The sequence below is a fragment of the Phocoena sinus genome, chromosome 20 (genome assembly GCF_008692025.1).
Source record: "Phocoena sinus isolate mPhoSin1 chromosome 20, mPhoSin1.pri, whole genome shotgun sequence".
NCBI classification, from domain to species: Eukaryota; Metazoa; Chordata; class Mammalia; order Artiodactyla; family Phocoenidae; genus Phocoena; species Phocoena sinus.
Genome location: NC_045782.1, coordinates 47,771,586 through 47,798,531, shown reverse-complemented (window position 1 = coordinate 47,798,531; position 26,946 = coordinate 47,771,586). Strand labels below are relative to the sequence as shown.

The window sequence follows — 26,946 nt, the reverse complement described above, 5'->3', positions numbered from 1 at the left end:
TGACTAGTTATTTGGGTGTGAGAGGCACCCAGGTGTTATAGAGAGGCAGTCAACACTACCTAAATCTTCTACTTTTTAAAAAAAAATTATTTATTTAGCTGCACCAGGTCTTAGTTGTGGCACACAGGATCTTTGTTGTGGTGTGCAGTATCTTTAGTTGCAGCATGCAGAATCTCTAGTTGCAGCATGCGGAATCTCTAGTTGCAGCATGTGGGATCTTTAGTTGCGGCATGCAGGATCTAGTTCCCTGACCAGGGATTGAACCCTGGCCCCCTGTGTTGGGAGCACGGAGTCTTAACTGCTGGACCACCAGGGAAGTCCCTAAATCTTCTACCTTTGAGAGAACATTGACTTTTTTTTTTTCAAAATTATTTGATTGGAATTGGCAAAAGGGTCAATATCATGATTCTTTGTTCTGTTTATATATATATATATTTTAATAAGATACGGTAGAATTTGGGCTTGGGTTTTCTGCCTTTGAAGTTGTTGTGCCTAAAAGTTGCTCAGATTAGGGGAAGGATGATAGAATTTTAAAACTTCTTAAGACTTATTAAGTGGGTTGTTTTGGGGTTTCTACTGCAGCGTAACAGCAGGATTCAGATGGATCTTCTGATTGTATAAAAAGAAATCGAGCCTTATACCAGCCGCCAACTTACTTCTTAAACATCTAGTTTTATTAGATAGAAAACAAGCAAAAGCACAACAAATGGAAGCCTGGAAACTTGCAGTAAAATCTGTGACTCTCCATGGAGAGGACTTGCAGTGTGTTAGATGGTCGTGATCATGCGCAGGGTATTCGGTTACCGGCTGAGGTAGGCAGCACCGTCTTGGCAGAAGCAGGTTTTTTTGTTTGTTTGTTTTTTAAGTAATTAATTAATGTATTTATTTCTGCCTGTGTTGGGTCTTCGTTGCCGCGTTTGGGCTTTCTGTAGTTGCGGCAAGCAGGGGCTACTCTTCGTTGCGGTGTGCAGGCTTCTCATTGAGGTGGCTTCTCTTGTTATGGAGCACAGGCTCTAGGTGCACGGGCTTCAGTAGTTGTGGCACATGGGCTCAGTAGTTATGGCTCTTGGGCTCTAGAGCGCAGGCTCAGCAGTTGTGGCACACGGGCTTAGTTGCTCCGTGGCACGTGGGATCTTCCTTGACCAGGGCTCGAACCCGTGTCCCCTGCATTGGCAGGCGGATTCTTAACCACTGTGCCACCAGGGAAGTCCTAGAAACATTTTTATGAGTCTGTGCATCCCCTCTGTTTATAAGGTGTGTGGGATATGGTTTTGGTTTTGATATTTTCAGTAATATTGCCAAGCTATTTGGATTTTTCTTGTAAGGTTTCTGGCCATCAACCAGCTGCCCTGCTGTTTTAGGTTGCAGTGTTTTGGGGAGTTTCCAGGAAGTTTACTAAAATATAATATTTACTTATTTTTTGGACTGATATAAGTTTGTCTTGATAACATTTATGGTTGTTATCATTTTCATTGTATTGCCATTTAAAACTAAGGCAGATTAGTTTCAATGTTAGTTCATGCTGTCTTAGGTTGAAAGGGTTTATTAATGTGGACTCGGGTTGTGATTAAACGCACATTGGAAGCCAGGGTCCTCCAGAAGCAATTTTTGTGGGGCAGCAGTTTTGTTTACATCCGTATCATTCATATTTACATTTTATTTTAAGGAAATCTGCTTATCCCTGCCATGTCCTCATTCTCACATCTTTCAAGTTGGGATTGGAATTAATAATAGAGGATTGACCTATCATTACTTTGCAAATGGTAAAAAAATGTCAGAAAGAAGTATGTTTATCTTTTTGGCTACATCTACTATAAAATTTTTTTCTTGAATTTCCCTTTTTCCTCTCTTCAAGGTCTGGCAGGCACTGTTAGGCTGCAACTTTTTGTTTTAAATGTTTGCCTTAACAGCTATGGGTCCTCTTATGGGCTAGTACATTTGTGGTCTTCCAGAGGGCATGTGATACCTTGGGTTTACAGCTAGTTATGGGACCATTTGTGGTGCTTCTCTGTGATGAGGAGGAGGATACCCAGGTTTGTATTTTATTTGACTTATTTCTTAGAATGTGTACCTTTTATATTTTATTCTTTCATCATTGATGATAGTGCTGGTATTTAAGAACTCCAGTGTAGAAAGCATTTTGGAGGGCTTCCCTGGTGGCGCAGTGGTTGAGAATCTGCCTGCCAATGCAGGGGACATGGGTTCAAGCCCTGGTCTGGGAAGATCCCACATGCCGCGGAGCAACTAGGCCCGTGAGCCACAACTACTGAGCCTGCGCGTCTGGAGCCTGTGCTCCACAACAAGAGAGGCCGCGATAGTGAGAGGCCTGCGCACCGCGATGAAGAGTGGCCCCCATTTGCCGCAACTAGAGAAAGCCCTCGCACAGAAAGGAAGCCCCAACACAGCCATAAATAAATAAATAAATAAATAAAAAGAAAGCATTTTGGAGAAAAGCCCCGTGCATTTTAATTTTGATGATGTTTTCCTCTTGTTTAAATGGACTCTTGCTGAGGTGGAATTGGGAGAGGTAGAGTTCAGCAAGGGACCTGGTTGTCATGTCACAGGTTCATCGCATGTTCTCAAAATGCAGCATACTTTGCTCTTACAAGAGGATAAAGATTCTTGTTTTTGGCCTGGGGGTTTCCGTGCACCTGGCTGCGCTTGAGAGGCACTCAGGTAGCATGATAACAGTTCAGATGTCTGCAGTGTGTAACAGTCGGTTCGTCCAGTGGGTATCTATCCTGTGGAAACTTTTGTTTGGCATGGTGTTTGGTTTGACACTGGAGGGAGTTTGCAAGAAGGGGAAGACATAGCTTATATTGTTGGATCCAAGTGTGGGACTAAGGCACCCAAAACAGTGAAGTAGAAACTTATGAGGCAGTTTGTGGTTGAGCCGAGACACTGAAGCTGAGGCGCCCAGCAACAGGGGCAGAGCCCAAGGCTCGTGTCACGAACCAACCTTAAACTCTGTTTAGAACCTGTCTTCACTGAGGAATTAATGAAAAATGGAATCCTGTGTACACAGGTGTGCTTGTAATGAGATTTCTTACTACAGTGTAGGACTTGGAGGTGAACAAAGAGACAACAGAAAATGAAGGCAGATTGTATTTTTCCCCATACAGTCACTGTGACTTTCCTGTTTCTTCCACGGAGGAGGCGTCTCTGTTCCCTCCCCTTGAATCGGGGCCACTTGTGACCATGGGCCCTGTGACCTAGAGGCTGGGTCATGCGAGGCTTTCCTCTGATCCGCTGGGGTCCTTGTTTCTGGAGCCGCCCCCTTGCTGTGAGGACACCTGTGGCTACGTGAGAGGCGTGCAGAGGCCCCCTCCTCCCCAGCTGTCACTCACCCCCTGCAGGGCTCTTCCCAGCTCTTGACCTGTGGAGGCTGTGAGCACAGTGGTGGTTTCACACACGGAGTAAGTGGATTTGTTAAGCAGCAGTAGATGATGTGAGCACATTTTGGAAGCTGGAAATAGGTATTGCCATGATAAAATCCTAAAGCCTTTGGCATTGGCTTAGGGTCCAGGTGGCAGGCAAAAGTCTAAGGGCCTCGCAGAAGCTTTAGGGCTGGGGATGGGGTGGGCATGTGGTGTCTGTCTCCCTCCTCTGCCTGGATGGACAGTAAGTAAGCCTGTGGGCCTGGCTGGATTTGGACCACATCCCTGAAAGGAAAGGAGGTACGTTTTATTGTGAACTGGAGGAAAGGAGCTCCTCGTTATGTGGTGGTGGCGCATTTGGGGTTGCTGTTGCTGTGATAAAGAGCAGAATACACAAAATGTATTTAATGAACCTAGTAATTTAGTTCAGGAGATATCCAGGCAGAATATTCAAAGAGCCACCTGGCTTCCACTTGGTGCCTGTGATAGAACTGGAGAGGAGGCAGGTGATTTAAAGAACAGCGTTTCAGTATAAAGAGACAGGACTTGCTGGGTTCAAAAATAAAACTTTCTCATTTCCAGCCTCTCCTCCAGGCAGAGGGTCCTCAAATGAAGGAATGGCTTCAGGCAGTTCGCAGATCTAGGCTGGTCTGTGGGAGCCTTTGCTGAGGCCTTGGATCTGGGCTGTGGTCTTTCCCTCAGCGGCTGGCCTCTGAGAATCAGAAGGATGCTGACCCTCAGCCTGGAAAGGGAGGCGGGGACAAAGGGCTCCTCTCTTTATGGGTGTAGCTTTGTCTGATGGAGTGGATTATAAATTGTTACACAAAAAGCCCACAAAGATTGTAAGAGATTACGTATCTGCTTGAACTGAAACAGAACAAAATGAAAAAAGGCCTTTGGACCTCCAAACTTGTACTGACAGGAAGCAGGCTGAGAAAACTCCCCAGCTGCAAACAGGGGCTACTTTTTATGGGAAATGAAGTACATCTGAGAGGCTGGAACCACGAGCCCCAGAGCACAAGCACCAGGCAGCAGACCAGAGCCCTAATCAGGGCTCTGGGTGTGTGTGACCCTGCTGTCCTGTGCCAGCCCCTCCATGTGTGCGGGCCATGTGTATGTCTCTAGTTCATAGGCCTTTAGATCTGAGGGAACACGTGACGAGCCTCATGCTCCCCTGACGTGGTTTAGATGATGAGATCCTGGTCTTCAAGCTGAGGTGGTAACCTCGTGGGCCTTGGAGCCTTGGGGAGGTGCCAAGTGCATTTTGCATGTGGACGGATGTGAACTGTGGCCAGAGGGTAGACCAGGCTGGTGGATTTTATTTTCCAAAGAGGACCACACAGCCATCTCCCATCCCACACGGTGCCACTGCAGTGTGGTGGTGACACTCCTTTCACTGAGAGGCCACATCCCTTTTGCTTACTCTGGGGCCTGGGCCATCTGTGACCATGATAGAAATGATGCTCTGTGCCTTGGGGGCTAAAGACAACACAGCTTCTGCCTGGTTCTCGTGGGGATGCCCATGCTTGGAACCCAGCCACCATGGAAGCCCAGACCAGCCCCACTTGGGAGACCACATTGGGAAGCTACTCACTGGTATTCCTGTCATCCCAGCCCACACCACCATCAACTGCTAGGTGTGTGAGAGAAGCTTCCAGGTGGTTCCAGTGTGAGTCATCACCAGCCTTTGTGTCTTGCCAGCTGAGGCCCCAGACATTGAGGAGCAGAGATGAGCTGTCCCCTTCGTCCTTTTGTGAATCTCTGACCTGTAGAATCGCCACTAAGTGGGTAGTTTGTTGTGCACCCACAGGACGTGGAACCCACTCTCTCCGCATCACAGCAAGCACTCATGTATTAGAGGTGGTGTGAGGCCCCACAGAGATTCACGAAGTTTTAATCTCACACATTCCAGTTTTCCTTAAACTTTCTATGGCATATGATTCCATAGTTTTGTTGCCAAAGAACACTGAGTTTTCTTAGGTCCTTCCATTTGATGGTCATCACAGATGGGATGCTTTGTGCCTTGTGCCTTTCCATGTTTATATGTCTTGGAGTATTTTTCTTGACACACAGTGAGAAGTAGGAACTGTTATGGTGGTTGGATTTGCAATCTGCCTAACTCACTATGCCATTTATTTTTGTTGTGAAAAATATCTCAGTCAACTGGAATAATTTCACTTTTATCCAGGCAATTTATCCTGTGGACTTTGTTAAGCAAATTGAAAATGATTTAAGTCTAATTTATCCTGTTTCATGCCAAGAAACTGTTACAGCAATGAAATGTCAGGATGAGGAGGACTTGGCATAAATGGTTACTTTTCCGAGAGCTTAAGACTGGTTGGTTAAAGGTCTAATTTGTAATCAGGTACTAATAAGCATTAAATCTGAGAGCCTGGGGAGGAAGATACATTTCTGACCCACTCAGTGCTATTTGTAGGAGTTGGCATATCCTTTGAAGGGTTGAGGGAAGGATCGGGAGAAAAGTTGATTATTGTTTGATTGTACACATATGGTCTGCGTCAAAGGTCCCCAAGACACCCCCTTGCTCCCCCCCCCCCCCCCGATGATTCACTAGGACTCCCAAGACTCAGCATGTAGTAGTCATGGCTACGACCATTACAGCGGAAGGAGACAGAGCAAAACCAGTAAAGGGAAAAGGTGCATGGGGTGAAGTCTGGGGAAAACCAGGCAGAAGCTTCCAAGGGTCCTCTCCCAGAGGTGTCACACAGAACATGCCTCACTCCCCCAGGAACGAGTTAGGACAAGACGTGTGGAATGTTGATGGCCAGGGAAATTTGGTAAAGACTCAGCACTAAAGGTTCCTATCTGGGGCTGGTCATGTACGCAGCCTCTGAGTGGCAGGTACTGAAATTCCAGACTCCCATAAGGAAAACAGGTATTCAGCAGGAAGCCAGTTTCAGCCAAATACTGAAATATGATATAGTTATAGTCACAAAAGGGAAGTGTTGGAAGATAGATAGATAATGTTGGAAGAAGAAAAGACTTAGTTTTTCAGAATTTCGTGTTAAGTATCGGATAGAAACTGAACTTTCCTGAGCTTCTGTTCTATGCAGGTACTAAATGATGGCAGAGTCCCTTTTTGTTTGTTTCATTTTTACTTTTTTTTTTTAACATCTTTATTGCAGTATAATTGCTTTACAATGGTGTGTTAGTTTCGGCTGTATAACAAAATGAATCAGCTATATGCATTCATATATCCCCATATCCCCTCCCTCTTGCATCTCCCTCCCACCCTCCTTATCTCACCCCTCTAGGTGGTCACAAAGCTCTGAGCTGATCTCCCTGTGCTATGCAGCTGCTTCCCACTAGCTATCTGTTTTACATTTGGTAGTGTATATATGTCAATGCCACTTTCTCACTTCTTCTCAGCGTAGCCTTACCCCTCCCCGTGTCCTCAAGTCCATTCTCTACAGGCAGAGTTGCTTTTGTGAGAACAGTGTTGAATTGTAACTAAATATTGAGTACCTATACAGTGTATTTGCATTACAAAAGTGTGTAAAATAAATTCCTCCATCTTTGTAAATTTAGAGAATATCATTTAACGAAGGAATGAGCTAGTCTTTTGAGGGAAGGGAAGTAGAGTCAAGAGCTGGGCTGCTGATGGTACTGGCTCTCTTGGCCCAGAGGTGAAATCTGCACACTGGCTGTGCACTCTGCACAGGACACACCTGCATGCAGCCATGGAGAGTTCCCACAGTCTCCTGTGTCCCTCTCCGGCTGCCCTTCACAGTCTCTTCCTGGAGTGGAGGTCCACTCTTGCTGGGGGTCTAAGAGAAACATGGCTTTTGTGGATTTGAGTAAAATATGGTGAAAGAAGGGTTAATACAATCCAGGTCTTGAGGTGTGGTCCTCAGTTCACCATCACTCTCAGTTGACCCTGGGGCTGGGGGTTTAAGGGCAAGTTTGGGTAAATCTCAAGGTGAAGTTTTCAGCCAGGCAAAGAGGAAAGAGAGACTGAATACTTTTTTTTTTTTTTTTTTTGCGGTACACGGGCCTCCCACTGTTGTGGCCTCTCCCGTTGCGGAGCACAGGCTCCAGACGTGCAGGCTCAGCGGCCATGGCTCATGGGCCCAGCCGCTTCGTGGCATGTGGGATCTTCCCGGACCGGGGCATGAACCCGTGTCCCCTGCATCGGCAGTCAGACTCTCAACCACTGCGCCACCAGGGAAGCCCAAGACTAAATACTTTTAACTCTGCATTTTGGAGTGAAGTCACTGACGGCTTGAAATTTTGTCTTACTCTTACTACTAAGTAATTGTTTTGAGATGAAAGTTATGTAACCTCTCAGGTTTCATTTTTATGGAGTTTAAAAAAAATGTGAGGATATGATGATGACAGAGCAGATGATATGTAAACCCTTTCCAAGTTTTAGGAGTCAGTGAAAATATATTGCTTGGGGCTGGAGAACATGGGCAGGGAAATGCTGGCTGCAAAGTAGATAGATAAGTAGATAGATAGAAGGAGGTTTGAATCCAGTTGGGGTCACACGGGCATTTCTCTTCCCGAACTATGGGTTCTGTAGTGTAAAATAGAAGTGATAATATTTACTTATGTTTGAAAATGAAGTTATGTACATAAAGTATCCAGCAGAGCAGTTGTCACACAGTAGGCCCGCACAAACCCATCTGTTCAGTTGTTCATGATCAGGGTCTGTCTCAGGCCCTGGGTCCATGGGGTGAACTGGCTCCAGAACAAGCTGTGGCTAAATCAGAAAAGCAGTGGATTTGCTCTTTGGGAACTGGTGTTACTCTGGATCTGACTGTCCTCTACTATCTAAGTTTGTGAAATGCCGGTAGTTGTGTGAAGCTCAAGGTATGTCAGGCATGGTGCCGTTATTTTCTATGGTGTCTCTTACCAGCAGAGTTTTTAAGGAGGTGGTTTCCTTAGCCACTAAAAAATGTTCACATGATTTTTAAAAATACATGCAATTATGTAACAAATTTCATAGTGAGTGACAGTTTTCTCCCCCTATCTTTCTTTAGTCGAAGTAGTTGATTAATTTTGGATTTTGGGACTAGTCCTGTTCTGCTTATATTTGCATGATTTTGTTTTAGTGATTACACTGTGGGAAATTATATGCCTAAGGCAAATTTCAGGCTTCTGTTTTGATCTGTGTATCCATCCATCCATCCATCCTACCCACCCATTTATTCATTTATTATCTATTTGTTTACCTACCTATTTATCTACCTACATATCTACCCACCCATTCATTCATTTTAAAGGTCTAAAGGTCTTTTGTGGTGGGAAGAGTGTCGAATTGCAGATCTACCTCTGAATAATATCTCTTATCAATCAGTAGGGCCATTCCCTGATTGAAATGCAACTCTAGGTTTCTAGAGGGAGCTACTCAGGTGAAAGATTCATTTTCTAACAAGGAAAATGACCCATTACAGATCTTCCTTGACTTACAATGGAGTTAAGTCCCATAAACTCATCATAAGTTGAAAATATTGTAAGTCAAAACACATTTGCTACACCTAATCTACCTAACATAGGTGGGCCAGGCTCACAGCCACCGTGACCACTTTGAGTGCAACATGGTCTGGAGCTGTTCCTCCCCTTTGGTGAAGTGCCAGGGTCCAGCCACAACCGCTGACAACATTTCTTTTCTGAGTCAGTGTGTATTGAGTGCCCTCGTTTTACAGGTGCTGCTTCGTGTGGTTTTGATGGGACCACTACACTCGGCGCATGACTTGTAGTCATGGTCAAGTGCCTGTAATTGCTGGAATTTGCTGCTATGGTCGTAGAGGTTAATTGCATGCACTACAGTTTCTGTTTCTAGTTATTGTCATCTCAGCAATGATGAATGGGGTTCTTCCCGGAAAACTAGAAAGCTTTCCTAATGTGCTTGATGCAGATTTTCCCATGTGCCGTCTGTCCCTGCTGGTCATATTGCCATGGTGATTTCATGGGCGGGATACTCGGTCTCCAAGAGTCAGAGGAGTCTTTGTGCTGCCTTCACTTTCATAGCTTTTATAAACTCTTTTCCAGTCTTTGCATTCATTTGAAAAAACGTAGAAATATTTACGGTCTCATTGATATCTCAGTAGAAGACTTTCATTCATCCCCTGTGGAGAAGAGCTCTATAAACGAACATACATGTAATGCATCCAGTCCCCATTGTTGGACATTTAGGTTGTTTCTAATTTTCTCACTTCTCAAGACAGCACCCAGTGAATGTCCTTATCGTGCCTGCATTTGCACATGTGAGCGTTTCTCTAGGGTATTTACCTAGAACGGAACAGAGCTGTAGGACATGCACACTCTTCCACTCCATCGTGTTGCCAGAATCCTCTCCAGGCAATAGTGTGTTCGAGCTCCCGCGTCCAGGAGTGTCTGGAGCTCCTGTTCACCCACAACCTTGCTAGTATAGGTACTGTCAGACTTGGAAGTTTTTTCCAATACAATGATGTGAAATGGTATCTTGTCTCTATTTCTCTGAGAAATAGTGAGCTTGCACAGTTTTTGGTATGTGTGTTGGCCTTTTGAGTTTTTTCTTCTGGAAAGTGCTTGTTTGTATTTTGTGTTCTTTTTCCTAGTTTTTGATATTTGTCTTTTTTCTCAGTTTTTATTTTCTTTCTTTCTTTTTTTTAAAAATAGATGTTAATAGTTTAGTTAGGTGTAGAGGTGGACATTTCCCCTAAATCCGCATGCAGCGTGTGTGTGTGTGCGCGTGCGCGTGTGCATGTGCATGCGTGTGCGCAGTGAAGCACAGGGTGACCAGAAAAAAGGCAAAGAATGTGAGAGAGCGTTGCACGTTTGGGGAGTTGTTGGCCATGTATATGAATGTAAAGGAGTGATCCTGTGGGGCCTTGCACTGCTGTGCTCTCCGGGTGATGGGATGGCACGGTTAGGCTGTCAGTGTAGAAGGCACCCATGGTGTTAAAATGGAGATGTATTAAAGGAGGTTGGATTGGAGGGGAGCAGTTGGAGTCATGGAGGAGAGACAGGTTGAGGCTTGAACTCAGGGTATGGAGACGGGCAGCGTGGACATCAATTTGGTAACATTAGATTGGGGTGAAGTGTCCAGATTTAGAGCTGGGTAATTGTCCGTACCTTTCACTCACATAGGAGGCGACACGGGTGGAGCAGGTTTGGGGCTGCGGGAGGCAGGGGATGATGACAAGGAGAGGTCAGCGGATGGGAGGGCACTAAGCCACAGGAGGAGAGGCTTTCGAAGAGGAATTAGCCTCCCACCTCCTCCTCCTCCCCCCCCCCTTCCTTTTCCATGTGTTTGTTCAGTTTTACTACTTTCATTACACAGTCAGCTAAGCAAAATGTGAAACATTTCCTAGTCCTGGTACATGCAGCAGAAGCTCGATTGTACAACACGATGATGATGTAGATGGAAAGCATTTCTGAATTTTGTTCATGTAATGTGGAATGTTCCCATTGTTGTCAGTTACCTTAGCTTATTAAAGTGAGCAAGTGTTTGGTTGTTGTTGTTAGTCAGTGGACTTAATTTACTTCACAGTAGTTACAGAATGATGAGGTGTCCTGCTGGTGGCGATGGTGCGGGGAGGGAGCTGGTTTGGTGTGGAGGTGCCACATGTGGGACCTTTGCCTGGGGAAGGGCAGGAGGTCATGGTCTCATGCTGTGCCCCTTTGTGGTTCTTGTGCAGCTCTGTCTCTGGGAGGGCAGGGATGTGAGGTAGAGCTTCCTGAGCGGTCCTTTGACCCATGTGACAGAAGCTGAGGGAGCGTCCAGTCTTACTGATAAAGCTTCTGCTGCATGTACTGATGAAGAGAAGGCCACAGGAAGTGCTGCCATCCCTGATGGGTTAGAATTCACTCCTGGGGACTTCCCAGGTGGTCCAGTGGGTAAGGCTCCAAGCTCCCAATGCAGGGGGCCCCAGTTCGATCCCTGGTCGGGGAACTAGATCCCGCATGCTGCAGCTGAGAGTCCACATGCCACAACTAAGACGTCCACATGCCGCAACTAAGAGTCCGCATGCCGCGACTAAGAGTCCGCATGCCGCAACAAAGATCCCGCGTGCCACAACAAAGATCCTGCGTGCTGCAACAAAGACCTGCCGCGGCGTGAATGAATGAATGAATGAATGAATGAAAACCCAGAGAGTTCTCTGATTTCCAGGCTTAGTGTGTGTACTCAGGGTACCGTCATGCACCCCATCAGTTAAGCTGAATGGTAGAAAGTGTGTCTGATGTTTGGATGTTGTGGCACCCCTGCCTTTTCTGTTGAGTTTTAGAGTGGGACAGCTCTGTGTGCAGTCTGCTGAGGAGAATGGTTTCCAGAACTGTCCTTTCATGGAAACAAAAATGCTTTCTATTACCTGGAAACTAGTTTCAAGCAATAGAGTATATTTTTGCTTGGATTCTTGTTGTGATCAGTTTTAGTTTTTTCAGTGTAGATTGCATCCAAGCCTTTATTCTGAAAAACTTTCATACAAGTAGAAGAGTTGAAAGAAGGGTACAGCGAAAACCTCTGTGTTCTCCACTTACAGCCAATCATTGTTTCCAATATATAGTAGTATGTGCATGTATTTATAAAAAGACCAAAAAGCAAATCAAATCTCACAGTACATAAACATCACCACAGTTCCCCAGAGCCAGGGACCCTCTGTGGGCCCCATTCCCGTAGATGAAGCTCACCTCCTGGCAGGTATGCAGCTTTTGCTGTGCACTCCCCGGGCCATGGTCCTGAAACCACAGAACATGTTTGGGGGCTCAGTAGAGCATAGGTTCTTCTGTCTTGGTACAGAATGAATTCAGCGAGAGGCAGCATGACAGGTAAGGGAAGAGTTTTATTAGTATAGTATGCTTGTGAGAGATACAAGGGGGCAGGCAAGGGAGTGCTGTGCCGAGAACTTAGTGGGCTACATTTTTATAATCAAAGGAAAAGGAGTTGCCCGAACCAGTTTTAGATCTAAATCACTGTGAGGTCAAGATGCTACTTTTGCTGCCTTCAGACTGAGTATTTTCAGGGCTCAGGAAGATTCTTGATGGTGATGGTTCAGTGATGATTCAGCTAAGACCTTTCGTTTCCTTCTTCCCTCCTTTAGATACGGTCAGCTAGTCTGTGTGAGATTGGAGGCAAAAGTGCCGCTTGTTGGGATAACAGCACCTTGGCAAAATCTTTGTGTGTCTTCAGTTCCCTGGTTTGACGACGGTTGAGTTGGCGATTAGTACAAGATGCCCACGTAGTTAAATCCAGTGATGATTTTGGCCTCTGAATGTTTTCTCCCCTAAAGAGCCTTAAGGATTCTTAGTTATAGGCGTTGGAATCCATGCTGGGAGGTTAAGCAGAAAAGGAATGTGTTGAAGATCTCTGGGAGGACCCAGGGCCAGACCCAGATCTTCTGAAGATCCCAAGGGGGCCTCGGTAGCTGCTGAACCACTGGGACATCGGGATGAGCTTAGCAGCTGTGCGGCTGCCACCCTCCAGAGTCAGGTGCCTCAGCCACACAGCTCCCTGTGGAGCAGGGGCCTGGCATTGCTGGATTCGGAACTTGATTCTTGGGCAGGTGTATCTGACTGGAGGAGCCCAGGCCGCATGCTGGCCCCTTAGCTGCAAGAGAGTCTAAGACACAATTGTTCTTATTTTCTACTTTGGGAAGGTGGGACCCACAGCATAGGAAGTTATCAAGGTGATGGAAGGTGTAAAAAAGGTTATGGGGAGTCAGATGGCAGATGTCTACCACAGTTCCCCATGGGGGCTTTTAATGGATGGCTTATTACGGAGTTTCAGCCACGCAGGACCTTTATGCTTTTCATCTCCGACACCCACTTAGCAGCACATGCTATCCCCTGTTCTCTTTGAAATAGAGGTTTCTTTCTTTCCCACTCTCCCCGCACCCAGTGCAGGTCTTCTTGTTTCACTATAACAGCTTCCGGGCTAATTTCCCTTCCTCCAGCCTCTTCCTTCCCAAGTAAATGTTAGCCGTTGTCATGTTAGTCTTCCTGAAAAACATGTTTAGCCACACTTCTGCCTCGACAACTTAGTGGGGCCCACACTCCAGCTCCTGGCTGTGATGCTCTTCAAGGCCTTTGTTAGCAGAATCCACACTACCCTCCACTTGGAGCTGTGAGACCTTTGAGAACAGCTTCATAACATATGTTGTCCCAACCAAGAGAGTGGATGGTAGCAGAAGATAACAGCCACATGTAGCATCCTCAGACTTAGTGGTGAAACGCCTGTTATCAAGGTGTTCCAACCACCTCGGGTGTATTTTTTCAGCCACCTGGGAGCTCTGTGTACTTTGGTTTGCCTTGAGATTGTTTTTATGAAATCTGTACCATGGGTAGCATATGCTGGATAATAAAGAGTGGAAGAAAAATTAGTCCTGAATGAATGACTCACTCCCGTGCTGCTGCTGCTAATTTTAATTTACATTAGGAGTGGTAAAGCAGCTGTTCAGTGTTTATCAAATAACAGAAATCTCTAAACAGGCTTGAAATCGATCCATTTATTGAATTGGAGAATCTTGTTGAAAGCAATTTTAGCAGTGGGCCTTATCTTGTGTCCTGACCTGGGAAGGAGTGGAGAAGAAATAGACTAGAGCCCTTTGACTTATTTGCTTTGCCAAGACCAGGTATATTGTTGATTATGAGGCCACATTCAGTTTGGTTAGCAGAGTTCTGTCTCCGCAAGCATGCTGGGAATCACCCGCATTGCATTTCCTCAGTCCTGGCCCACTTGTTGCCTTGGAAGTTAGACTAGTGTCTAAACTTCAGCTAACCGAACAAGCTACTCTCTTTATTTTCAGGATACAATAAAAATTATATATACATATATGCACACATGTAAAAAAATCCTTGACTATTGTGATAAAATAATTTTTATAACCTTTCCCTCCACTTATAGAAATAACTTATGTTCACGGTAGAAAATTTGAAAATACACACACAGAAGGGCCAGGTAGAAAGAGGAAAAGAGGAGTCATCCACATCTTCCACTCCCCAGAGGTCAAAACTACTTGTGACATCTTGTTTTTTAACTCTGTGTCCTCTGCATATGTATACTTGCACATTTGGGATAATAATTATGGATCTGGTTGTGTACCTCCTCTCTTCACTCAGGTTATGTTTGGGTATGTCCCATGCTGTTTAACATTCCTTGAAAAGATGTCTTTTCTAACAGCTTTATTGAGATATAGTGCACGTGCTACAAAGTTCACCCTCTACCAACAGAGTTGTGCAACCTGCAAATGTGCTTTAAAGATGCTGTGATGTTCCAGCACATGGCACAGAGTGTTCTTTAACCTGTGCCCTCAAGTCAGACCCTTCGGCTTCAACAGAATGGTTTACCATATTTAGACCTTATATAGTCGAATTATTTAGAGTTAATTTGTCATCTTCTTATTATCCCTCTGTGACAATTAAGTTTTTGTTTTGTTTTGTTTTGCGGTACGCGGGCCTCTCACTGCTGTGGCCCCTTCCGTTGCGGAGCACAGGCTCCGGACGCGCAGGCTCAGTGGCCATGGCTCGCGGGCCCAGCCGCTCCGCGGCATGTGGGATCTTCCCGGACGGGGGCACAAACCCTTGTCCCCTGCATCGGCAGGCAGACTCTCAACCACTGCGCCACCAGGGAAGCCCGACAATTAAGTATTTTTATTTTCACTTTTTAAGTAAGGAGACTGAACAGTTAATTTTATCTCTGTGTGTATACACACTTAAATTTCATTTCATAAGGTGTTACAGGAAAAGGCAAGGAAGTCATTTTTGGTCCCTCACTCAGCTCATTAGTGCAAGTAGACTGGCTCCTCAGACCAGGTGGGGCATGTAGAACCCCATACCACAGACGCCCAGGTTTACAAAGGTGGCACCAAGGGAAGACCATCTGTTTCATGAAGGAATCACAAAAAGATTTAGTATAGGATTCCTCTGAGAAGCGATTTCTTTAGTTTGTTTAAAGCAGTTATGATCTCTATAGTCAACCTATTTTTTCCCCCATGGGATCTTTGTTACGGCATGTGGGATATTTAGTTGCGGCATGCTGGATCTTCATTGTGGCATGAGGGATCTTTAGTTGCGGCATGTGGGATCTAGGTCCCTGACTAGGGATCGAACCCGGGTCCCCTGCATTGGGAGCGTGGAGTCTTAACTACTGGACCACCGGGAAGTCCCTATGATCAACCTATTTTGTATTCAGTTCTTTAATTTGGCTTTTAGAAATATAAATTTCCTAAGCGTCGTGGTGTTGGAGGTACACGTACTCCACATGTCCTGAGCGTTTGGATGGGGTGGGAAGGGTGAGGGAGGGAGGGATCTGCACACATCTAAGACAGTAGCTCTGGGCGAGACTTTCTAATTTTCGATGTTGAAAAGTTACCTCTTGTGTCTTCACTTTTTATTAGGCTATTTTATAGGCGTGAACGTAGATTTAAAAACAGGGGAATATAGACAGAATTTGGCCTCAAAAAAGAGTCCTTAAACCCAAGTTAGGCCTCTGGCTCAAGGTAACAAACTGAACTCAGACATGCAAGAACCACTCCCTCATTGCCAATTCCCATTGAAATGAGCAAAGGAATAGACAACCGGGATTGCCCAGGTTCACACAGTTGCTGCTGGTGATGAGGATCTTGTTTTGTATTATTGGTCTTGGTTGCAAAAATTCCATTTGAAGTGCTTCTTGCTAGGTTTAGTGTTCACTTCTTTCTAGCAGTCTTTGGGATGGGAGTTAGGAGGCAAACTGGTTTTTCCTTTTCTTCAACAACTTGATTCCCCCCACCCCTCCTGTAGTGTATCTACTCTGTTTGCTATATGTTCTAGTTTCTGACTTTCTTTATAAATTATGCATTTGTATAGCTTTGGCTCTGCTCAAAGTTTTTGCTTGATGCTCTGAATCTTAATGAGCACTGCTGGGAATTGGGTGGCTTTGCCCTCAGACAAACAGGGGAATAGTGAATGTTGTGGCATATATGGCAAATCCTAGTCTTGCTTTCTGTTTATTTTCCATTACGCTTAGTTGTTTATGTTGGAAGGAATAGGAGTGAGTCAGACTCTCGGTTTGGGGAGCAGAAAGCAGTGATTGGCCAGTTTAAGCTACATAATTTCTTCATTCTGTATAACAGCTTGGGTGTCATTGCATGCCAGCCTGTGAATTTATACTCAGGTTTGATCCACTGTATCTTTTAAAAAATATATAGTTATCAAATAATTAAGTAGGAAGAAACCAATAAAGGAATTCCTTGTGATTTTGTTTTGAATTCTTCGGTGACAGGCATTAATGTATTTTTAATCAGCAAGGTGACAAGCAGTATACAGAGGCTTTCAAGTAGAGGCAGTGATCCAGGTCCACAGGCCCTCATCTGCAATTCTGAAATCCAAAAGCTCTGAATACTGGAAATGTTTTCGCAACTCATTTGGGGGCACAGCTGGGTTGTGAGCTGGTATGAGGTTATTGATAGTCTTTATTCCATGGATTGTTGATATTTGTGCATTTCAGTGGAAATTTTAATGGTTTTGAATAGGATGTTACTCCAGACCCTTCTTGGTATTTTACATGGGATATGGGATATATACCATATTATCCTTTTGTAAATTGGAAAAATCGTGAATTTCACAATACATCTGGCACCAGAGGATTGTATGGGAAACTGCCCAGGCTGTTACAACAGCGTCAGGCTCCCACTGCCCGACTGTCCCCAGCCTCTCCCACCTTGTAGCCAAGGTGATGTTGAGCCCTCTAGGTTGGGTTCAGAATCGTAAGGCAGGGTGCTCCATGCCTTTAGAGATACTTCCGGTATGGCTGGAGAGACCAGTCCTGGAGTCAAAACTTTAGGATCAGAGAAATCTTGGGGCCTGAGAGATCATCTGCATCATTTTAGGGTGAGAGAATTGTTCAGGAGAGATTGGAATTAACCGACATGTCCAAGGTCATACGTTTTCAGTGATCACTTAATGTTTTAGAGCTTCTCAAAATGATACTCTTTTCAAATTCGAAATTAACCTCTAGGGATATAACTCTGTCATCTTCAATTATATGACATTGGAGAAGAAATGTTTTAAAATTCCAAATGGTTATTTTATGTACTATTATGCAATTTTTGGCACAGTAAATTTGATAGCCCTTATATTTTCTTAATGCTATAACTGTATTATTAAAAACATGAATTTAGAATTTTTGGAATGAGGTTGCCATAGAAATGAAAATAAAATACCAAAAAGACACTTTAGGGTATAGCTAAGAATTTAAAATCCACCACATTTGAAATCAAGCCAATGCCATGACAATTTGCAGGGGAGCAAAGACATATTTGATTGGCTTAAGGATATTTACTGGTATTGTCTTTTGCCCAATTGTGGAATTAAATTGGTAGCTAGGTGTTAGGTCAAATACATGTTTGTAGTTCATGGGTCAATATATTCTTGAGATGTTTGCCCTTGTTTTCTTAAAAGATATAAAAAGGCAGGATGTAGGGTTAGGTGTGTACTATATATGCCAGGATGAATCAAATTAATTCCTTTAATATCTTAATTTATGGAGTGTAGCTAATTTTATACCTTCTCTCTGAGGGCCATGCTTTCCTATTGCCCACCTTCAAAGCAATCACGGAGAAACTGTTGCTGTCAGTAATGTTTGATTAGTAATGAACACTACACTTGGTGGAGGCCTAGTGAGGTGAGGCCCATTAGCTGCCTTGCAGGACTAAAGAGCGATGATAGTGCTTCCATTAGTATTTCTGTCTAAGGACTTGGAGAGCCTCAGAGATCATACTTTTTATAATGAAATTAGAAATTATTTATTTTACTGAGAATTGTTATTTTAAGTTCATTAACTGCAGTTGTAGAGGTGGAGGGAATGCAATTTGTCTAGAGTGTCAGCTGAGGTAGAAGAAGTAGGATTATGATCAGAGAGCATAGGAATGCTGTGTAAATACCCTATCTCATCCTGCACCACCTGCCTGACAACAGAGAGTGGACAGACTCAGAGACATTCAGGAGCAGGACAAAAGAGATGGACGGGGAGTCACAGTGGGCACTGGCGCTCGGGAGCCTGGTGGAGGGAGCAGAGGCACAGGTGGTCTTCCTAGCGGCCACCCTATTTGAAATGATATCTTGCCCCTCCTTGCAGGGATTTTTCTTTTATTTATTTATTTATTTATTTGACCGTGCTGTGCAGCATACGAGATCTTAGTTCCCTGAGTAGGGGTCGAACTCGTGCCCCCTGCATTGGGAACACGGAGTCTTAACCCCTGGACCACGAGGGAAGTCCCAGGGATTTTATTTCTTTGATTTACTACTGTATCTTCATTTTGTAAAAATAGCAGTTGGCACCTGGTAGGTGCTTAGTAAATATCTGTTGAACAAGTGAACTAATGAAGGATGAGTTCCAGATTTCTGGCTTGAGCAGCTGGATAGGTGGGGCTGACGTTTCCTAACACTGGGAAGTCGGAGTTGGAGCAGGAGCAGGTGTGGAGGAAGATGTATCAGCTGATGGGTCCAGGGCTTCGGTATGTCAAGAAACAGGAAGGAATCCAATGGCAAACACTAGACTAGGGAAATATTTACAATAAATTATGTGGATGCCATCTTTAATATGTAAAGAGTACATGAAAACCAATTAGAAAAGATCACTAATGTTAGTAAATAAATGGTAGTATAAACATGAGTAGAAAATCCACAAAGGATACAAATATTTGAAAAAAATATTCAACCTTATTAATACTAAAGAATGCAAACTAAATCAGTATGACAATTTCTCTCTCATCAAATTATTAACAATTTTAAATAATGAGAATAGCAATGAACTGGTCAGAATGTAAATTTGTGCAGAGTTTTTGCGAAGTAATTTGGCAGAATGTATCAAGTGTCTTAACATGTTTATATCTTTTGATCAAATAATTCTGTTTCTGGAAGTGTATCATAAGGAAGCCTGAGAAAAGCCTCTCCTGCCATGTACTCTTCCCCATCTGCTTACTTGACTCTGAAACCCTGTCTTACTTGTGAAGTACCCCTGGGGTGGCACAGGTAACAGGCGACTGAAGACCGGCTGTAGAAGCAGAGGGCTGCGTATGTCTGGGAACATTTTAACAACTGGAAAACTCATCAGTGAGTTTCATATTGAATTATTTGTTTTTTCTGTTGTGTTTCTAGATGAAGACCGTCAGCGTTGCCTTAGTTTTGTGCCTGAATGTTGGTGTGGACCCTCCAGATGTGGTGAAGACTACTCCTTGTGCACGTTTGGAATGCTGGATTGGTAAGCATGGGTCCCCCTCTTACAGCCTGTTGCAGGGGTCACTGCGTGGCGTTCTGGGCTTGGCAGGGCTTGCCTCCACTGTCCTGGTCCAGTGCAGGCCTGTGATTGGTTTGTGTAAATCTGAAGATTTTATTTCATTTTGCAGTTATATAACCTTTAGGCTATTTTAGATACATTCACTTATGATTTGCAGTGGAGAAAGTGTCTCAAGAAAAATTGGTAAGGTAATGACTATTGGATTATATAATTTTCTCCTTTAAATTTGTCCTGCATCTGGCATGTAGTACAAGCTTTATTTATTTATTTATTGATAGATTGATTGATTGATTGCTGTGTTGGGTCTTCGTTTCTGTGCGTGGGCTTTCTCTAGTTGCGGCGAGCGGGGGCCACTCTTCATCGCAGTGCGCAGGCCTCTCACTGTCGCGGCCTCTCTCGTTGCAGAGCACAAGCTCCAGACACGCGCAGGCTCAGTAGTTGTGGCTCACGGGCCTAGGTGCTCCGTGGCATGTGGGATCTTCCCAGACCAGGGCTCGAACCCGTGTCCCCTGCATTGGCAGGCAGATTCTCAACCACTGCGCCACCAGGGAAGCCCAGTACAAGCTATATACACTTAAACCTGAATGACTGATGCCTGCATGCAGGTGCCTCAGTTGCACAGTGAGGAGTCCCACCTAGCTCTTTCCAGGAGGAGGCGAGGCTGTTCTTTGTCGTCATCCTCCTCGGATCATCTTAGCACAGTGCTGACTAGAAATGGTGAGTGTCCACAACCTTCACTTGTTTCTGGTCTTAGGGAGAATGCATTAGGCTCCCACCACTAAATAGGGCATTAGCCAAAGTTTTTTTCTGATGCCTTTTCTAACGTAAGAAGTTCACTTCTATTTTTAGTTTGCTGAGAGTTTCTGTCAGGAATCAATGTTGCATCTTATAAAATGCTTTCTCAACATGTTGAGATAATCACCTGGCTTTTCTCCTTTAGTCTGTTGATGTGGTGAATTATATGGATTGATTTTTTGGTTGTTGAGCCAACCTTGAATTTCTGGCATAAACCTCACTTGTATTATCTTTTTCATATGTTCCTGGATTTGACTGCTAATATTCTGTTAAGGAATTTTGCATCTCTGTTTATGAAGGATATTGGTCTATAGTTTTCTCATCTTCTAACATATTTGTTTGGTTTTGGTACCAAAATAATGCTTGGTCTCATTAAATGAGTTGAGAAGTATTCCCATCTTTTCTTTTTTATGGAAGAGTTTGTATTGATTTGGGTATTATTTCTTCTCTAAATTTTAGTGTAATTTACCAATGAAGCCATCACAGTATGAATTTTCCTTTGTTTCCGTCACTGATTATTCAGCTTTCTCTTGGTAGGATCAGAGCAACCCCCCCCACCCCAGCTTTTTCTATTCTAAGCAAAAGCAGAAATTCCCTTTATCTACTTTAAATAGTAAAAATTACGGACTTATTATAATCTGAATTGGAAAAAAACGTTATTTTTCCCACTTACCTGTCTCGCTACTCTTTGGGGGTGTCTTAGGATGACAGCCTTTGTTTCACAGCCTCCTGCCTGAAGCATAGGCCCCTTGTTCCCCAAGCCCGGTGTCAGTAGCTGTTTTCTGTGGTCAGTTTCCTCAGATGCTTTCTTGGCTCTCTGCCATCCCCTGGTGACTGTGCCGATTGAAATTGACTTCTTATTAGCCACCACTGACTGTTTCCACTTCACTTATCCCTTGTCAAAGCTGAATTTAATCAATTGTTTTCTATTTCCTCCCTCTTTAACTACTCTTCTGTTAGGTTTTTTAACACAGGGCTTCTCAACCTGGATCCTGGTGTGTACTCCTAGGGATGCGTGAGCCCGCTGGGATTGTGTGGTCGGTGGTGTCTGAGTATAGCATTGCACCTTCCGGGCTGAGGGCCCTTGGTTTTTATTAGATTCTCTAGGGGTCCTTTGCATCCTACCCTCCTGTCCCCAAATAGGAATCAAAGAACCCTCCCTCACATCTCACCCAGTCTCTTTGATCAGTATTTATGGGACAATGTTGATGAAAACGCAAAGAATTCCTTACTTCCTTCTTGGTGTGAAATCCAGCAAACAAATAGATTTTTTAATATTGTGTTCTTAAAAAAATTTTGCAATTCAGGTATGCAATCTACTTTGTCATAATTTCGATGGATTTTGAATTCAAAAGGGCACATTGCCTTTTTTTTAGATTTAATTTTATTTATTTATTTGTTTGTTTATTTATGGCTGCATTGCGTCTTTGTTGCTGCGCGGGCTTTTTTAAATTGTGGTGAGTGGGGGCCACTCTTTGTTGCGGTGCGCGGGCTTCTCCTTGCAGTGGCTTCTCTTGTTGCGGAGCATGGGCTCCAGGTGTGCAGGCTTCAGTAGTTGTGGCCCGCGGGCTCAGTGGTTGTGGCATACAGGCTTAGTTGCTCCACGGCATGTGGGATCTTCCCGGACCAGGGATCAAACCCATGTCCCCTGCGTTGGCAGGCGGATTCTTATCCGCTGCACCACCAGGGAAGTCCCCACATCGCCTTTTTTAAGTTGAAAAAATTTCGCTTGGCTTTTGTTAAAAAGTGGGTCCTTATGTTGGTGATTTTAACAATATGGGATAAGAAAAAAAAACCTCTTAGAGATTTGATTCAGCAAATTTGTAATGGTGTCTAGCAGCCTGTATTTTAATTTTTATTTTGAAAAAGCATTTTCAAAAGTTGCAAGTAGAGCACTAAGCAGTGTTTTTCCTGATTCATTTGAAAGTAAGCTGCTGAAATGATGCTCCATCACCTTGGAATCCTTTAGTGTGTGATTCCTACAAACGAGTTTCTTTCATAATGACAACTCGGTCTTCACAGACAGGGGATTAACATGGATGCCCTGCTACTGGGTTAGCCTCAGGCTGCGCTCAAGTTTGCCAGGTGTCCCCATAAGGTCCTTTATGGCACAAGGACCCTTCGCTGTATCACCCATTGCCCTTAATTTAGTCTCATTCAGGCTGCAGCAGGCCTCAGTCTTTCCTTAACGTTCATGACCTTGACATTCAGAAGATCACCAGTGCTCTGTTTAGCAGAACAACCCTGATGTTTCCTCGGGATTAAATTTTGTTTATGCCTCTTTGGCAAGAGTGTCATGGAAGAGATCCGCCTTCCTCTGTGGTGTCCTGTCAGGTGGCACGTGACTTTGATTTATCCCATTGCTGGTTATGTAACTCTTTTATCACTTGATTAAGTTGGTGTGGTACCTGAACTTCAGCTGTGAAATTCGCCCCCTTCCCTTTTGTAGTTAATAAGTATTTTGAGGGAAGAGGTGCTTTGGCTGCGTTAATATTTCTTTCCTCATCAGACTTTCAGTTTATTCAATTTGAACTCATGGTTTCCTTTTTTATATTTTATATATTTTTATTCCTATTTTATATTATAATCAGTGGATTATAGTCCAATATTACCATCATTTATCTTGATACTCCACTTGTTTCCCATTTAGCTAGTGGGAACCCATTCCCACTGGCTTATATGGCCTTTTGTCTTGTTTCCATCGTCCTTAGAGTTACATCTGTACTTTCTGTCTCATCTTGTCTTTCCCTGCTCCATTCCTGGGATCAGCCATTTCTCCAAGGAGCCCAGTTCCTTTTAGTGGCAAATAGAATTTGAAAACCGAGATCTGGGTTCTAGGTGTTCTTATTGGAGCTGTGTACTGTGTTGTTTCTCCCATTGCCTCTCTCATTGGACGGAGCAAGGGAATGCACACATGCACACATGTGCATAATATATGTATGTGTTTCTGTGTGGACACACATTCATATCTATATTTCAGTATTATCTATACAAATAAAAAACATGCATTACATTAGTGCCTCCCATTCCAAACCAATAGGAATTTTCCGTATTTATCACTCTTCCTCTGACAGTGAGAACCTTGGTATCCTTCATCCTTAATATATTTACTAATTTGATGAATCCTCCTCTGTGAACCAACTTCTTATCCCTGTCATCATACTTCTTTATTTTATACCTAGCTTCTTCCCCCACAGGCGTCCGTCCTCCTCATTGCCTGGGCTCCGATACCCCATATGGGTCACCACTCCACGGACATACCTTCTTTCCTTCCCCCGTACAGGCTCTGAGCCCCTGATTGGACTTGACAGCTCATTCTGGCCTGCCACAGTTACCCTCATCCTAGAGCAGGTGCCAACCTTGCCCAGACCTGCCTCTCCCCCCAATGGCTTTAGGATTGTTCAAGAAGGGATTTCAACATTTTCAACAAGTGCTTTAGGTTTCAGGCTTGGCTAGCTCAAGGGATGATGATATATCAGTAACCAAGATGAAGAGTTGGGGGCCAGCTGGGCTGGGGAGATAATGGGATTACATTTTGTGTAAGGTAAGGTGCTTCTGGAATGCTCAGAGTAGAGCCACCTTCCAGCAGACAGCTGGAAAGACCTCTCTGGTTGGAGAAAGGGATTTGGGGGACGTCACCTGCTGAGAATGTGCAGTGACTAGAGGGAGAGGAGCAGAGCCAGGCCGTGAGTGAGTGGGGAGGGGTGCCGCCTGTGACAGAGACCCCTCTGGGTGGGCAGAGGTAGGAGGAGGGCCGGGTGCCACTGGATGAGAGTTTCAGGTTGGCATTGTCACAAGCTGTGGCTGCGGTTGAGTGAGAGATGCTGGGAGCCTGGAAAGCGAAGGGGAGAGGTACAGTGAAGGCTTGGCTGGCGAGGCAAGGAGACCCAGGCTTGATGACGGGTTGGTTCTGCCATTTTCAGGATGGGAATACCTGGAGTATGTCATGGGTGGGGAAGGAGTCCCTAGGAAGACCCCCTGCAGGGGTTGGTGCCTTCACATAACCTAAAAAGCTGTTTCCGTTGAGAAGGCAACCAATCAATGTTTTATATGTGGTCTTAGCATTTTGTGCTCTGTCAGCAGAATTCAAAAGGTTTTGCACTCGTCAAGACCCCAGCTTATTTATTCCAGCTGTTTCACTCAGTGAGTTCCTTAACCATTTGGGACCTTAGTTTCCTCATCTGCAAAATGGAGCTGATGATGGCGCCCACCTTTTGGCTGGAGGGCGATTAACTGGAGCGTGAACTGGGCTTAGCATGGGGACTGCCCTCAGCCAGGAGCAGCCCCCACGGGCCTGCACCCGCCTCCCCACCCCACCCAGCAGGCCAAGGTGCAGGGTGGGAGCTTGAGCTCTTCCTGCGTCTGTGCTACCTCTGCTCCGTTCTGTGTGCTCGCCCCAAAAGAGAGGGGAAAGAACCCTGTGCTTCTGTGCACAGGGCTGGGTAGGGATTACGAGTTGATTGCTTTATGGCTGCAGACACACATCAAACTGGTGAGACTGTGCTGGTTGAAACTGCCCTGATCTCAGGGATAAGGGGTCTGGGAGCTTGAGAAATAGACAGATTCTTACTTTCCAGTCCGTTTTTGTGTACCTGTGTGTGCACAGTCTCCATACACGTTGGGGAGAATCCTACTTCCGGAGGCTCAGAGGATGTAAGAGTCCCGGAAGTGGCCCTTTAGGTTTTTGTGTGGTGCCAGAACAAGCGAGTAGAGGTTGTACCACAGTACTCTGCAGTGATGGCCTGCCCTCCCTGCTGGACTGTTACACAGCCAAGGCCCGGCTTCCGAGCTCCAGCTGAGGGAGGAGGAAAGGCGCACAGGCCCTGAGTAGCCCAGCAGGAGTGTGTGTGCAGACATGAGGCCGTAGGAGTGGTCCGGGAGCTAAACGCCTCTCCCCGCCCCACCCCTCTGTTCCTGTAGATAATAAGATGCTGTTTTATTTCTTGGAGGCGACACTCAGGGAAGCAGGGGGGAAGCTGTTTTGTTTTATGGCCCCACATTAAAGTAAAAACAATCCCGCTAAAGAACGGTGCTCCTATACCTGCTGGAGAAATCTGTGTTTTAAAACAGTGTAGATGAGCTGAGTGCTGAACAGGAGGGAGTATAATTTAGCCTTGATGTCTTTTATGTCTAGCTAATGGTAGCCGTGTATCACAGGTAAGAAGGCTATGGGTTTGTCGGATGCTTGGGAATTTGGTTATCCTAAGGAAATATTTGGGAGGCACTTTGCTTTGTTTCCCTTATTCCTTAGAGAAAAGCATTTTCTTCTTCCCTCCATACAAGTGGGCATTAAGAGACCTGTGTTGATGAGCTAAAAATAGTGGTGGTAGGCCTTTGCGTGTCGCTCTTGGTTTTACAGACACTTTCACAGACTGTCGTCTGATTCTTACATCAGACTTGGGCTTGAGAGATAGTCGAGTTGGTCAACAGATGTTTGTTAAGTAGAGATCTACGTGTTAAGTGTAGAGGTATACACAGAAGAAATGTAGGTCGTGATCCTTGGGATTTCGCTGGAGACAAGACGAGAGCAAGGGAGACAGACCCCTCGAGCTCAGCAGATGTGGGGGAGTTGGAATGGGCCACACGGGTTGGGGGGGCTGCATGGGAGGTGAGAGTGATGGACCCCGGGAAGAGAAGGAGCCTGGCAGTGGGGACCGAGCCCTGGGAGTGCTTGCTGGGCTCGCCCGGGCCCTGCTGCTGGATGCTGGCGCACGCCCCATGCCTGCACCTGGGACCCTTGCTCTAAGGGGCTCCTGGTTTAAACCCTGTTTTCTGTGTCTGGTGACACCAGCCTCTTGTAGTAGTGTCTGGGTTTCCCCCGAAGGAGGACTGTGTAACTGCTCGGAGCCTCCCTTCCTCTCTACTGTGCAAAGTGACTTTTGTGTAAGCAGCGAGGCCCATACTTAAAACAGGGCGTCCCAACCACCCCCTCAGCTCTTTTGAGAACACATCCAGCTCTTGGTGTTTGTATACAACACAGCAAAAGACAACAGGGACCTGGTCTACTTGTGGATATGTGGGGAGGGAGGTTGAGTGGTTAGGATGGGGCTTAATTGTAGAGAAGGCTCCTGCAGGATTCTGGCTCCCTTCCTAGGACCCTCAGGTACTGGGAGGATCAGGGTTGGGCCGTTAGCCAGAGCGTTACTGCCATGGTCCATACAGCTGAGGGGCTCCCAGCTCTGTCCTTGAGCTCAGTGAGATGAAATGCCTGTCACTCTGTGCGCTACTACTTATAAAATGTATGTAGATGATATTATGGCTAATAGAATACAGAGCCATTAAAAACCGTTTCTGATTTCAGTGGCCTTTTTGCCATTAAGTACTTTCTCAAGCAAAAATTAGTTACACAACTGATTAGTGGCAGAGTCCTTGAAAGACATATAAAGAAATTTGCACTTGATCTGGGAGGCAGTGCTCAGCTAATAAATCGATGAACAAATACTTAGGAAATGTCCACTAAATACAAGCTACAAAGAAGTACAAACGTTCCTTGAGCAGTGAGCTCTACATGTTTCTAAAATTTCAATTTGTACTGAAGGATAGCATACGTTC

At 44.9% G+C, this 26,946-nt stretch overlaps 1 protein-coding gene across 2 annotated transcripts in view; it reads left to right on the top strand.

Annotated features, from left to right (window-relative positions):
* The window catches only part of RPTOR (regulatory associated protein of MTOR complex 1), a 345,465-nt gene that overhangs the window by 55,968 nt on the left and 262,551 nt on the right, over nt 1-26,946 (top strand). For both annotated transcript variants that reach the window (XM_032616711.1, XM_032616710.1), the window contains exon 2: nt 19,461-19,563. In XM_032616711.1, coding sequence (XP_032472602.1) covers nt 19,461-19,563 — 103 coding nt within the window. The remainder of the gene's footprint in view (nt 1-19,460; nt 19,564-26,946) is intronic.